Here is a 14743-nt window from a genome sequence, read left to right as displayed (position 1 = left end):
ATGGCCCATGCCTATAGTCCTAGCTACTTGGGAGGCTGAAGCAGGATTTCTGGAGCCCAGGAGTTTGAGAGTACAGTGAGTCATGATCATACATCACTGCACTCCAACCTGGGCTACAGAGCAAGACTCTGCCTCAAAAACAAAAAAATCATTTCTCAGCTTGTTCTTACTTCGATTCGGCTCTCATTTTCTAGCTTATGTATTTATTAATATTATTGCTTCTTTTCCTTTTTGTGTGGAAGATTATACTGTTTGCTTTCAAAAACCTTGAGATCCCTACTGAATAGCTTTGCATTTCCCCTTTTCTTTTTTGAGATGGACTCTCACTCTGTCACCCAGGCTGGAGTGCAGTGGTGTGCTCTCAGCTCACTACAACCTCCGCTTCCCAGGTTCAAGTGATTCTCCTGCCTCAGCCTCCCAAGTAACTGAGACTACAAGCGCCCACCACCATGCCCAGCTAATTTCTGTATTTTTAGTAGAGACGGGGTTTCACCATGTTAGTCAGGCTGGTCTCAAACTCCTAACCTTCAAGTGATCTGTCCACCTGGGGCCTCCCAAAGTGCTGGGATTACAGGTATGAACTACTGCATCCAGCCTCCCCTTTTCTTTCCGATTAATATAAAGACCAACCTCCAAAGCTACAAGCAGGGGTGAATTGTAGCTCTGCCACCTAACAGCTAGGTAACCCAAAAAAAGTCACTTTATTTTTCTTAATTTCAGTATCTCCAGCAAATCCTCTCTCCTGCATAGAATCTCTCCATTGAAGTGTTGTAAGTTAAATGAGACAGACCTAAAACACTGAACAAGTCCTCAGGAAAACAGTAGCTGCGATTTCTATTACCATCATCTTTATTATTATGAACATTTACATGCGTTTTTTCACAGGAATTGCTTTGGCCTGATTTAAAGATTTTCTAAGAAATGCTTGTATTCATTTTATAACCCTTATTAGTTTGTTTCTTTGTTGTACAGAGGTATGAGGTAGAATATATATATAATCCCTGCTTTTTAAAATTTATTCAGTCTCTTTTGACTTAACATAGGATGAGTGTTTTGTGAAACAAATATATACAGGAATTTTTGAATTTGAATTTATCTACTTTTTTCATTTAATTTCTGCCACATATGTTACTTATGTCTATTGCCAGTAATACTGACACATGGAGAGGTCTCGCTCTGCTTCAGTTTCTAGGCACTCAGTCACGAAACGCTCCCAGGGAGCTCAGGGGCTGGTTCCATTATTTTTCCAGCTTCACAGGGGAAGAGAAGCAGAGAGAAGGTAAGAACTCCCATACCCAAAGTAACACAAGTGACAGTGGTGGGATTCAAACCAGACACTCGGACTGCAGAATCCAAGCTCTTAACCACCTCACTCCCTGACATTGTTCAGCTCAGTTCACCAGCTCTATGATGAAACCTTCAAATGTTTGCCCTGATAAGAGTATCTTATCATTTGTCTCTACTACGACTTTGCTTTGTATTATTAGCTGCTACTATTATTTCTGATGTACTTTGGGGACCCACATAAATTTGGTGCCTTTTTATTTAGGGTGTTCATATTTTAGTATTAGTATTTACTATTTATGCAAATGCTTAACTAGCCCCTTTTATTCTAACATCTACTTCATCAAAAAGTACAAGTTTTCATTGTATTCTTTATGAGTGCAATAATATATTTTAGTTTTTAATACTTTATTTACCAATGTATGTATGTATAGCTCTTCTCTTTTCAAAAGCAATTTTAAATATTCACAATATCTTCTCTTTTTTACGTATTTTCCACATTGTACAGTCTTGCTTCTTTTTTCTTTCTTTTTTTTTTTTTTTAAAGAGATGAGATCTTACTTTGTTGCCCAAGCTGCTCCCAAACTCCTACCTCAAATGATCATCTCGCCTTGGCCTCCCAAAGTGCTGGGATTACAAGTGTGAACTACCTCACATGGCTCAGTCTTCTTTTTTTAGTAATATTTTAAAGATACAGAAACATTAACTGTTTACCATACTGAGAACATCTTACTTATAAAAACTAAATGCTAGCCAGGCATGGTGGCTCATGTCGGTAATCCCAGCACTTTGGGAGGCCAAGGCAGGCAGATCACAAGTTCAGGAGTTCAGGACCAGCCTGGCCAAAACGGCGAAACCCTGTCTCTACTAAAAATACAAAATTATCAGGCGCGGTGACAGACGCCTGCAACCCCAGCTACTTGGGGGGCTGAGGCAGGAGAATCACTTGAACCCGGGAGGTGGAGGTTGCCATGAGCCAAGATCATGCCACTGCCATCCAGCCTGGGTGACAGAGCAAGACTCCGTCTTAAAATAAATAAATAAATAAATAAATAAATAAATAAATAAATAAATAAATAAAATAAAAGGTCTTTCTACTTTAAGGAAGTAAGATAAAGAAGGAAACAGAACAGGAAATTCTTCAATTCAGCTAGTAACTGATCTCTTGGGCATATCTTCACCTTAAATATCTTAAAGATATCCTTCCATCAGCCCCAGGTTTTTATTATCTGGTATACCGAATATACAAAGTTATTATCATTTGCATTTTTTACATGCTTGTGTTTCCTAAAACCTACATCTGCTTAAAATTTTTCAAATTATCATTAAAGTTCAAAATTTATGTTCAAAGTTTGTATCTAGACAAATTTTATCAGTCTCTGGTTAATCTTAAAAGGGTCATAAGTGTCTTTCCAGTTTCCAAGCTAAAATCTTTTTTACTATAATGGGATATTTTCTACTACTATGATTAAATACAAACCCTGTGTTACTTCTTTATACATTTTCCTGACATAATTATCTCCATTCTTTTAAATAAATTAGCAATATTTTTCTTAAAACAGTCTCATGTAGTTAATTCTTCTGTTTGTTTGTTTGTTTGTTTGTTTGTTTATTTTGAGACAGAGTCTCACCCTGACACCCAGGCTGGAGTGCAGTGGCTCAATCTCAGCTCACTGCCACCTCTGCTTCCCGGGGTTAAACGATTCTCCTGCTTCAGCCTCCCAAGTAGCTGGGATTACAGGCACACACCACTGTGCCCAGCTAATTTTTGTATTTTTAGTAGAGATGGGGTTTCACCATGCTGGCCAGGCTGGTCTCAAACTCCTGACCTCATGATCTGCCCACCTAGGCCTCCCAAAGTGCTAGGATTATAAGAGTGAGCCACCGTGCATGGTCTGTTTTCCTGTTTTTTAATTCTTTCTTTCTTTTTTTTTTCTTGAGATGGAGTTTCACTCTTGTTGCCCAGGTTGGAGTGCAATGGCACGATCTCAGCTCACTGCAACCTCCGCCCCCACCAGGTTCAAGTGATTCTCCAGCCTCAGCCTCCCAAGTAGCTGGGATTACAGGCACCTGCTACCATGCCCGGTTAATTTTTTGTATTTTTTAGTAGAGATGGGGTTTCATCATGTTGGCCAGGCTGGTCTTAAACTCCAGACCTCAGGTGATCCACCCTCCTTGGCCTCCCAAAGTGCTGGGATTACGGTGGCGCCCGGCCTCTTTTTTAATTATTTAATTTGTCCACAGCATCATTGTTGTACTCCAGTGACCCTATTTGTTTTATTCTAATAACGGTCTTACTTGCCCTACACCTAACACCTTGACAACAGTCTTTTCCCCGCTCAACTTGTTTTTCTGTGGATTTTAGACCCTTACTAAGTCTTTTTAGAAGACATTTTGCCCATTCACTGAAGTATCTGATTCCCGTCACTTTTTAATTTCAGCTATTGTCGATTATTTTCAAGATTCTTTTAGGTTCTTCTTATGGGCCAATAAATTTTTTCTTTGTCTTAAGCTACTTTTTCTTAATAGATTTTTTCTTGTTTCATATTACTTTACAGAGCTTTCAGTAGGTTTATTCAAATAGAGAAGGTATCACCTATTGCTCCATCATCTTTTCAGCTGGTGCCCACACTGGAGATTTTACATTTGTTTTTTAAAGCATTTATAGTAAACAGTCACTCAATATAAATTAAAATTCATCCTCTGATGGCAGGTATAATAAAGCTCTCAATTTGGCAATAAATTTTTTTTTTTTTTGAGACAGAGTTTTGCTTTTATTGCCCAGGTTGGAGTGCAACGGTGCGATCTCAGCTCACTGCAACCTCCACCTCCCGGGTTCAAGTGATTCTCCTGCCTCAGCCTGCCACGTACCTGGGATTAGACCTCAGGTGATCCACCCGCCTCAGTCTCCCAAAGTGCTGGAATTACAGGTGTGAGCCACTGTACCCAGTAAAAACATTTTATCATTTCAATTTTTATTTTAGATTCAGGGGCACATGTGCAGTTTTGTTACATGGGTATATTGCATGATACTACAGTTTGGGACATGAATGATCCTGTCTCCCAGGTGGTGAGCACAGTATCTAGTAGGTAGTTTTTCAGGCATATAGGTACTATTCGGCTGTAGTACCCAAGTTTTTCAGTACTGCTTGGGTACTGCAGCTCAAATAGTCCCTAGTGTCTCCTGTTCCCACCTTTATGTTCATGAGTACCCAATGCTTAGCTCCTCTTAGAAGTGAGAACATACAGTATTTGGCTTTCTGTTCCTGTGTTAATTCACTTAGGATATTGGCCTCCAACTGCATCCATGTTGCTGCAAAGAACATGATTTCATTCTTTTTTTATGGTTACATAGTAGAGTATTTTATTTTACATAAAAGAATAGCCTTGTCCTTAAAAGCAACAAGGTCTAGAATAGGAGTAAAACCTTTAGAGAAAATGCATTTGTTATCATCAGGGAGGCAGGGCCCCGGAATAACTGCCACTCCCTCAACTTGCACCTCCCTGCTGGCTGCCCACTCTGCTGGCCCCTGGAAAATACTCTGGTGTCCCACTCCTTCCTTCTGTGGTCCAGCAAGAGGGTTTTGCACTAGAGAGGAGGAAAATAAAACATAGTCTATCAAGGTTGTTCATCCCTGAGAACTGGTTTTTTAAAGGATGGGTAGATGAAAAGATAAAAATGGATGCTATGCATTCCTAGGCATCCTCCTCTGACTGTATTTCTTCTGATTCTTTATATAGCTTCTTTGTTTCCTTAGCTGCAAAACTGAAATTAACTTGTGAAAGGCTTTAGATATGAAAGCATTAAGGATCATATCAAACAAGCCCCAAAGCAAACAGAACTGAGTGTGAAATGATACATACGTGATAACAGCATTCAGATTTCCAGTAGACAGTCAAGTTGGCCCCAAGAAGTTCATTATGGATGAGTAGCAAAGCCTGATCCATCTTCAGCTCTACATGTCTTTTTTTGTCTATGTCTGGTAAAAATTAGGAAAAGTTAAAAAAAAAAAAAAAGAAGGCACCCGAAAGATGTGTTAGAGACAAAGTACATTCATGTGAACAGTTGCTTCCAGTAGTGCTTCTCAAAAGCCTACACTCTGGGATTTCTGTGGTCTCCCACACATTACTTTGTGTATTTGCAGATATATGTGCGTGCATGCATGTGCACACACACGCAGGTCTCCTTTTGCACAGATGTCTCTATTACAAAAGAGGATTCAGTCAACACCACTCACATCTAGTGCATCAAAGGATCATGTGAGGAACTTATATTCATCAAGTGCTAAGATGTGACATGTACTGAATTTAGTAGTTTCCCCACAATAATGACAATCTCATGAGCTAGGTATTTCCCCCCCTTTACAGACGAATAAATTAAGCCTCTCAAGAATTACCTAACTGTCTGTGGTCACGGTTTTTCAATGAAATCACCGATATGAACCCAATTTGTATGACTCTAAAATTCAAGCTTTCTTCCCTACCATGTTACTCAGCTGCGACTATAGCCAGGCAGCTTGTTAGAAATGCAGAACTCACTTGAGTCAGACAGGTTAGCAAGGCCCAGGGGTGGGGTGCACATGCCTCGAAAGTTTAAGAAGTGCTGCTTTCTATCACTTTGTTCTGGAGTTTGGAATCTCCTAATTTCCATGGCAGATCGGAGAGGGGTAAGGAGACAGTTTTAAGACAAGCCTCTAGCCGGGCGAGGTGGTGGGCGCCTGTAGTCCCAGCTACTCGGGAGGCTGAGGCAGGAGAATGGTGTAAAACCCAGGAGGCGGAGCTTGCAGTGAGCTGAGATCCGGCCACTGCACTCCAGCCTGGGCGACAGAGCGAGACTCTGTCTCAAAAAAAAAAAAAAAAAGACAAGCCTCAGTCTGAAGGGCAGAGAAACTCACTGCTCCTGGATTCACTCATCACACAGCTCACCAGTTCACTAGATGATGTTCTGAGGATGACAGAAAGATGACACACATTCTAAAATCATGTGTGCAAATTTGGTAGGAAAAATACAGTGAACTGCTCTTGTCAAAGTCAAAGCAAAGTGGTTCATTTCAACCAACTGGCAGTTTATATGATATTATATAAAAGAGAAGTTAATTTATCCTCTAAGTAAATTTACCCAAAAGAAAAAAATGGGGAACTACTTAATAACACAATGAGGACGGTAAGAACTCGGTTCTCTATTTTGTAATGGGAAAGCTTCCTCTGGGCTCCCTAGTCACTCATTTGAATGGCAGAATCAGGAATTCTTCACGTAGCCAACTCAATCCCTCTTGCTCTGCCACCCAGGCTGGAGTGCAGTGGCACGATCTCGGCTCACTGCAACCTCTACCACCCGGGTTCAAGCCATTCTTCTGCCTCAGCCTCCCGAGTAGCTGGGACTACAGACACGTACCACCAAACCCAGCTAATTTTTGTATTTTTAGTAGAGACAGGGTTTCACCATGTTGGCCAAGACGGTCTCGATCTCTTGACCTCGTGATCTGCCCGCCTCGGCCTCCCAAAGTGCTGGGATTATAGGCATGAGCCACTGTGTTGGGCCTCAATCCCTCATTTTTAAGTTTATCTTAATTTACCCTTATTTAGCTCTCAGTGAAGACAAGCCTTGCAGTATAAAACTCTTAATAATCCACTATAGTTTTTTGTTCTCTAGGCCAAAGAAAGCTTTCACAATCATTTTTTCTGCTCTTTGGTCTCCTGGAAAGCTTTCAGTGGAAGTGAGGTTTGGGACCTGGAGTATGACATAGTGGGATAAATTCAATTTAAACTTGAATCTGAACCCCAACCTGCCTCAGGTTCCTCACCAATAAATTAAGGGTCATAAGAGTATGTGCTTCATTATACCGTTGGGAAAGCTAAACTTTATCACCTACGAAATGGCTGGCACAGAAATAAAACAAGTGCTCAACACATGGACGTTACAGTGATCCAGGCCACATCCAACCAATGCAGAGGTCAACAGAGCCTCTTCAGGATCGGAACACCCAGTTAATTTTTTTTTTTTTTTTTTTTATTGAGACAGAGTCTCACTCTGTCTCCCCGACTGGAGTGTAGTGGCCCACTGCAGCCTCAACCTCCTGGGCTCAAGCAATCTTCCCACGTCAGCCTCCCAAGTAGTTGGGACTACAGGAGCATGCCAGCACATCCAGCTTTTTTTTTTTTTTTTTTTTTTATTTTTTGTATTTTTTTGTAGACACAGGGTTTCACCATGTTACCTAGGCTGGGCTCAACCTCCTGGGCTCAAGTGATTCGCCCACCTTGACCTCCCAAAAGTGTTAGAACTACAGGCGTGAGCCACCACACTGGGCCCAAGAGTAAAATCTTTAGCCAAAAACAGGCTTTTGAAAAGCTTCTGATATGCTTTACGACATTTCTCTCAAATTTAGTCGTGCTGATTTCTAATGACAACTGTGATGGTTGAGATCTCCCAGATAATACAGAGAACCACACTTACCAAAGAACCACCAGGCCCCAACAGCTCTGTGAAATAGCTCCTGGTGGGTCGGGCGTGGTGGCTCAGGCCTGTAATCCCAGCACTTTAAGAGGCCCAGGCGGGCAGATCATGAGGTCAGGAGATGGAGACCATCCTGGCTAACACGGTGAAACGCCCTCTCTACTAAAAAATAAAAAAAAAATAAAAAAAAATTAGCTGGGCGTGGTGGCAGGCGCCTGTAGTCCCAGCTACTCGGGAGGCTGAGGCAGGAGAATGGCATGAATCCGGGAGGCGGAGTTTGCAGTGACCCGAGTTCACCCCACTGCACTCCAGCCTGGGGGACAGAGCGAGACTCTGTCTCAAAAAAGAAAAAAGAAAAAGAAATAGCTCCTGGTGTCTCCATTCCGGGATGAGGCATCTGAAGGTCACCTACTATCAGCCAGGATTTAAGCTGAGGTCAGTCTAACTGTGCACCTAACGGCTAACCAGTCTCCTGAGCCTCAACAGATCCCTCCCTATCAGCCCAGCCTGATTGGCCTTTTCCATGTTTCCCTCATTTGTTAGCCTGGTGGATAGAAAATGGCACGTCCTGTAATCCCAGCACTTTGGGAGGCCGAGGTGGGCGGATCACGAGGTCTGGAGATTGAGACCATCCTGGCTAACACGGTGAAACCCCGTCTCTACTAAAAATACAAAAAATTAGCCGGGCGTGGTGGCGGGCGCCTGTAGTCCCAGTTGCTCGGGAGGCTGAGGCAGGAGAATGGCGTGAACCTGGGAGGCAGAGCTTGCAGTAAGCCGAGATCGCGCGGCCGCACTCCAGCCTGGGCCACAAAGCCAGACTCTGTCTCAAAAAAAAAAAAAAAAGAAAAAAGAAAAGAAAAGAAAATGGCACGTCCTAATTATTTTAGTTTTGAACTTGTGATTAACTAGTTTTGAACAGTTTTCCAAATGTTTACCATCAGTATGTGCCTTTCATATGAATTCTTGAATTATTTATTTATTTAACCACCTTTATTTAATCCCTGATGCCTTCTGAGGTATTTGCATAACTTCTCTACATTACAGACAAAAATATTAAATCCTTTGTCAATTTGTCATCATTGTTTTAAAAGTTTTCATTTCCCTTCTTCAGTTTTAATGGCTTCCACTTTCAAATTTCTAGTCACTCTCTGTAGACTTTTTCCTACACTTGATCATGGCCAAGAGACGATGAAGCCATGAGCTTTTCCTTCCTAATTTCTCTATACATCATCATCCCGTCGTAGATGGAATAAGTACTGTGTGTACTCATGTTTCTCTAAGCCTCTGGTGGTGAGCGGAATAAGGTACTTGTTTTATACTTAGATTATCCACATGAATTTTAGGCGGAAAGCTCTTCATTGTCATTGTTACTAACTATGCTATTTGGGAATGTGCAGAGGGCCTCAGTCTTCAGTGAATGTCAGAATTACCTCAGGAAGCTCTAAAAAAACAACAAAAGTTATCAATGTCCTGGCCCCATTCCAGACTAATTAAATCAGAATCTCTACCCAATCAGCATGATTTTTTAAATTTCCCACAAAAAACAACGAACCTCCCAAAGGGATTCGAGTGTGCAGCCGAGGGTGAGGAACACAACTAGAGAACCACAGCTAGAGACTGTCAGAGTAAAGCCAGCGGATTTTGACACCTTTTTTGTTTTACTTTGCATTATTTGAATGTGGATTTTAAAAATAATAACAACAGTCTGTATCACTTACAGACACGACCAAAGGACCCAATTACTAAGCCATCAAATATGACCTCGAAACTGAGCTTGATGTTCAGCTTCAAGAAAAATCTGCCACCTTCCCACACAGCAGCTGACCTAAGAAATTCCAGGGCAATACCCACAGAGCGTTACCGACAAAAGAACAATTAATTCCTTCTCTCTCCTCTGGTCCACATCGTCTTGGTGGGCAAATAACCAAATAAAACCACCTTCCAATAGTGCGGGGATAAATGTGTTGCTTGTGTATTACACTTTTATTTCCTTTCCAAGTATTTAATTTTTGGTCTAGCTCTCTTCTCGTGAGTTATCTTTGCTGGGCATATTTTTAAAGACATAGTCTACTTTTTTTTTTTTTTTTTCAAGTAAATGCTGAATTTTCAAAAAGAAGGAAGATGATGACGTTTTTAGTAGGAAAGCTGTGCAGCCCAAACATGGGCTCCAAACGGCGGGAAAAGCCTTGCGGTCGCAACGCAGCTTCCCCTCACTACCTGTGATTACTATTTACAAATCACCTCTACCTAAAATAAGTGCCCTTTGATAAGCTAACACTGGTGCTAAAATGCAAAGAGCGTTCGGCGGGATCAGTCCCTGACAATTGTGATCAGGCAGATTACATAACCTCCCCAGGGTCCTTGCAATTTTAAAGGAGGGGAGCGCAGGAGATCCAGGTTGGATGAATCAAGGAGCACATAAAATGTAATCCGCTGAGCCGCTTTTCCAAAATTCACGACGCCTTTCTCCTCCAGCTTCTGCCTGGGGGAGGAGGGGTCGTTTGAACTCCATACACAGACACTAAAACTTAGTATTCTGACCAAGAGCGCGAAAGGGGAAAGAAAGGCAGGTGATTCCCACCGTCCGTCCCAGGTGTGGACCCTTCTACCCAAAGGGGTTTGCGGTGCTTGCCCGACCCCTCTGGGAGGGGCGTGTGCGAAGGACCTCCTAGGGCGTGGGGCTCCGCGGTCCTAGAGTCTAGATGGAGGCCTGGAATCTGTATTTGTCATCGTTTTCCCTAGCGAGTTCGGAGAGCAAGCCAGTTGTGCAATCACGGCCTGAGCTGAGCGCCTCTTAAGCCAGAGCACTGGACAGGCGCCCGGGGCCAAAGCGCCCAGCCCAACCCCTCCCAGGCCGCCACCCCGACTCGGAAGCGGCGGCTTCCCGGTCACCCTGGAGGGAAAACGCGCCGAGGGGAGACGCGCGAAGGGCTCGCCGGGGACCGGGCTGCATGCAGGCCGCGCCCCCACCGCCTTCTCCGCGGTTCCTCATCCGCCGCACATCTAAGCGGGTTCAACCCCAGCGCAGGGCAAACGCGCGTCCCGGCCCCGGGCTTCCCACCCGCTGAAGCCAGTGGGTCGTGAGAATTCTCACTGTTATTCTCCGGCGCCACGTGAGCGCCACGTCCTCGGGGGCCAGGCCCTCGGGGAAGTGACCCTGCTCTAAGTCCCTGAGAACAGTGGACTGGGTGAAGGGGGAGTCCGAGCCCCCCCGCGCCCCGGTCCTTGGCTGGCCCGCCTCCTGGCTGCCAGTGTGGGGGGTTCCCGGCGTCCCGATCCGAGGCCTCTGTTTAGACCGAAGGCGCCGGGACGCAGGTTCTGCTGGGGTGGGCGCCGCCTGGGCGCCCAGGTGCCACTCCGCCGCGGCCCGAACCGCCCGCTCCCCCGCCTCCGCTGGGCCCGGCCGCAGCAGCCAGAAGTCAGGCCTCTGGTCTGGGGCGTGGTACCGCGAAGTCGCAGAAACAGCCCGAGCCGTGGGGCGGTTCCGGCCGGGCCTAGCCCTCGGCGCCGCGCACGGAGGTAGGGGCGGCGCCCCGGGGAGGGGACGCCGCGGTTCGGAGCCGGCCGGGCGGCGGTAGGAGGCGTGCACTCACCTCGTGGCGGCGCGGCCTGGGTATCGGGCTCCGAAGAGCCGCCGGGGGCCAGCAGCGCGGCGCTCAGCACGGACGCGGCCAGCAGCAGCACGGCCAGCGCCCTGCCCGCACCGCTCATGCCCGCCGCCCGCTCGGCCGCCCCTGCCTGCCCGCCGCGCCGCGCCCTGCGCTGCTCCGCTGCGGACGCCCGCGCGCCCGTCATGCCCCCTCCGCTGCCGTCATCGCCGCCTGAGTCACCGCGGGAGGCGGAGGCGCCCGGGAGCCGCGGGCGGGGGAGCCCAGGGGCCGGACCGGGCCATGCTAGGCCCTGCCCTGGGGGAGCTGGCCAAGAAAGAAGCCAACGCTCTGCGCCCCTGCGTTGGGAGTGTTTGTCCTCGGGAGGAGAAACGGCCCGAAGAGAGGCCCCTGCAGGCTAGGAGCCTTTCTCCCCCGCCCCACCTTCCCCAGCCGCATTCTGCCAAACTCCCGCGCCCGCCGGCCACCCTCCGCACGGGTGTCAGAGCCTCGGTCCCTGTTTTGGAAAACGCCTCAGTAAGCAAGACTGCAGAGTCCCTGTCCCCAAGGCGTTTATTACCCAGAGGGAGAGGCACGACTTAGAAGCCACCAAGCGGCCCCATCTCTTGGAAGAGCCCCAGGCCAGGCTGACAAAGTGTAAGTGAGCAGGCCGAGGAGTCTGCACACCCGTTCCAGGCTGTATCCCGGGAGACGCTATCGAAGGTATAAGGGACGGGTACAGTAATACCTATAGCAGACGTGTTTGTAATTGCAAAACCTTGTCAACAAGCTGAATGTTCCCCAGCAAACAAACTGCCCCACAGCAGGGGAAGTGCTCTACAGCTTCCCGCATCCACATGGATGAATCTTAAAACACAAGGCTGGGGAAAATGCAAATTGCAGAATGCCTTTGTAATAACTTATATAAAGCAAAACAATAATGTATGTTGTTTAGGGACATCCATATGTGTAATGAAAATACAAAGGCACACATGAAAATGATGCGGGACTTTCCTTAGTTCAGCTAAAGATGGTGGGGGTCCTTGTCACACGCCAGGAAAGATTAGGCTCTCAGACCATTTGAAGGGTAAGGCAGGGTTTTATTGGGTGTGACGGAAGAAAAAGGGGAACAGGGACTCAGCAGAGCCAGAGGTCTAGTTGTAGGCTCCCCGCCTCACAGATTAAATCCCAGATTCCACGGAGGAAGAGGGCCAGGCTCCTCCCAGCTGTAAACTGAGGAGCGAACTTCTGTGGCTCCACCCCAGTGCAGTGCACAGACCAGTGGGAATTTTACCAGGGAACCCTTTCCATCTGGCTGTCTCATTCCCCCTTCTAAAGAAGTCCATCTAAGTGCCATTAAAATAAGGATAGGGACAAAGAAAGATCTTAGCTGTTTCCTGCTGACAGGAGGCACTGTTTTGGGAAAATGGCAATCAGATCTCCCTCAGAGGCCTATCTAAGGGTCCCCGGCAGAAGGGTCCATGGTTCAAGGCTCCAGTTGCATGACCGTTTGATGTCCTGAAGGCAAGAAGAGACAAACTAGGTTATTAAAACACATATGGCCGGGCACGGTGGCTCACGCCTGTAATCCCAGCACTTTGGGAGGCCAAGGCAGGTGGATCACAAGGTCAAGAGATCAAGAGCATCCTGCCCAACATGGTGAAACCCTGTCACTATTACAACACAAAAAATTAGCTGGGTGTGGTGGCGGGTGCCTGTAGTCCCAGCTACTTAGGAGGCTGAGGCAGGGGAATCACTTGAACCCAGGAGGAAGAGGTTGCAGTGAGGTGAAGTTACACCACTGCACTCCAGCCTGGCCAACATGGTGAAACCCTGTCTCTACTAAAAATACAAAAATTAGCCAGCCATGGTGGTACCTACCTGTACTCCCAGCTACTTAGAAGGTTGAGGCAGGAGAATCGTTTGAACCCAGGAGGCAGAGGTTGCAGTGAGCCAAGACCACATCACTGCACTCCAGCCTGGGTGACAAGAGTAAGACCCTGTCTTGGAGAGGAGAGGGGAGGGGAGAAACAAGGGGAGGGATAAGGACAGCTCAAAAATCCTGAGGCTTTTTACCAATTTGTACAGGGGGGGCCAAAAGTCTGAATGGTAAACAGCTTTACCCTTTTGCTGGCATGTTGGGCTTCTGGGTTCCCTTCCCCTAAAACCAATCCTAAGCCAGCCAGTTTAAGGTTTGGGAAATTAACTCTTTCTAGTTTGAAAAATGCATCTGAGGAGAGTGTCCCATAGTATGGAGACACAATTACCATTGTAATTGTGAACCAAGGAGAAAGGAAAAAAGAAGGCATTTTTCAAAGGAATCCGAAGGGCTCAAGATGCATTTGAAAGTGGTGCAGACTGAAGATAATGGCTACCCATATAGAAAGAAGGGAGCAGGCATCCCTGGTTCCCTTCTCTTCCTGGGAGATACCTGGGGTACATGAGGGACAGAAGGAATAGCGTCCTCTTCCATCCTTGCATCCCCAAGTCCTGGCAACCTTGGCAAGTGCTACCATGGGTGCCAAAGCGGCTTGCATCAGAAATCTTGGAATTCCTTAGACCTCCCTTATGCTCAGGGATTGGGGGGTTGCATGGGCTCCTTCTCATAAGCCAAATGCTAAGGAAAAACTGTGGAACTGACTCCTCCAACAAGGGAGAGAAAAGGATGTCTTGTGACACACCCAGATAACTGGTGGCTATAGTTATGCTTGCTAGGATTTGGGTGCATGGTGCTTGGCTTTGGTTAGCTCCCTTGGTCTTACTTTCCCAAAAGGAAACCTCTGGATGATGGGCACCCTATTTATTATCACTGCCTGGCAGAATTTGCAGTATAATTACTTATAACTAGAATACTAATCCAGATTTTTTTACATTACCCATCCCTCTTGTTCTTTCTGAGCTGTAGCTGGAGATTGCTGGTTGGTTCACAAGCAGGGTTAGCCTAAAAATGTAGGCAAAAACTTAAAAACAACTGAGTTTACAATTGAATGATAAATGTATAAGTTTTGGAACATAATTTCTCTCCGGTCCTCATTGTTTAAAAAAAAGAAAGAAAGAAATTATGATAGGACTCAGTTATTTGCAAAATAGACTTCAGTCTTACACTTGGCCTGATTATTTACATAAAGTGCAGCAAGAAGAATTATTTCTACAAAGGCCTTTTGAACTGGCTTTGATGGAACTCTGTTCCACAAGGAATCTCAGGTAAGACAAAGCCAAGCCCAGCCATGAGCTGGGCTAATCCTCTCCTCTTAAGGTCCCACAATACGCCTTGGGATGGGTGATCCTCTCCTCTTAAGGTCCCAAGATAAACTTGGAGCTCCGGGACCCATTAGCAAGTGACATTCTTTACTGACCACAGATCAGGAACCCTGGACAGGGACTGTGTAGACAAGAGTATTAGGCCAGTTTCCCCACT

At 46.0% G+C, this 14743-nt stretch overlaps 1 protein-coding gene across 3 annotated transcripts in view; it reads right to left on the bottom strand.

The window, feature by feature from the left end:
- HGSNAT (heparan-alpha-glucosaminide N-acetyltransferase) overlaps nt 1–11577 on the bottom strand; it is a 56599-nt gene extending 45022 nt beyond the window's left edge. Inside the window, exons 1-2 of one of the 3 annotated variants that reach the window (XM_026453996.2) lie at nt 11332–11577; nt 5149–5264 (exon numbers count right to left, since the gene is read on the bottom strand). In XM_026453996.2, coding sequence (XP_026309781.1) covers nt 5149–5264; nt 11332–11533 — 318 coding nt within the window. In that variant the 5' untranslated portion in view covers nt 11534–11577. Of the gene's footprint in view, nt 1–5148; nt 5265–7738; nt 7882–11331 lie in introns of those variants that run through there. The other 2 variants (XM_023214421.3, XM_023214422.3) reach the window with 2 other exon arrangements.
- Nucleotides 11578–14743: the final 3166 nt, after the last annotated feature.

The sequence above is a fragment of the Piliocolobus tephrosceles genome, chromosome 7, assembly GCF_002776525.5.
Source record: "Piliocolobus tephrosceles isolate RC106 chromosome 7, ASM277652v3, whole genome shotgun sequence".
In the NCBI taxonomy this organism is placed as follows: domain Eukaryota; kingdom Metazoa; phylum Chordata; class Mammalia; order Primates; family Cercopithecidae; genus Piliocolobus; species Piliocolobus tephrosceles.
The sequence above is the reverse complement of the archived record's forward strand: the minus strand, read 5'-3'. Positions and strand labels throughout refer to the sequence as shown.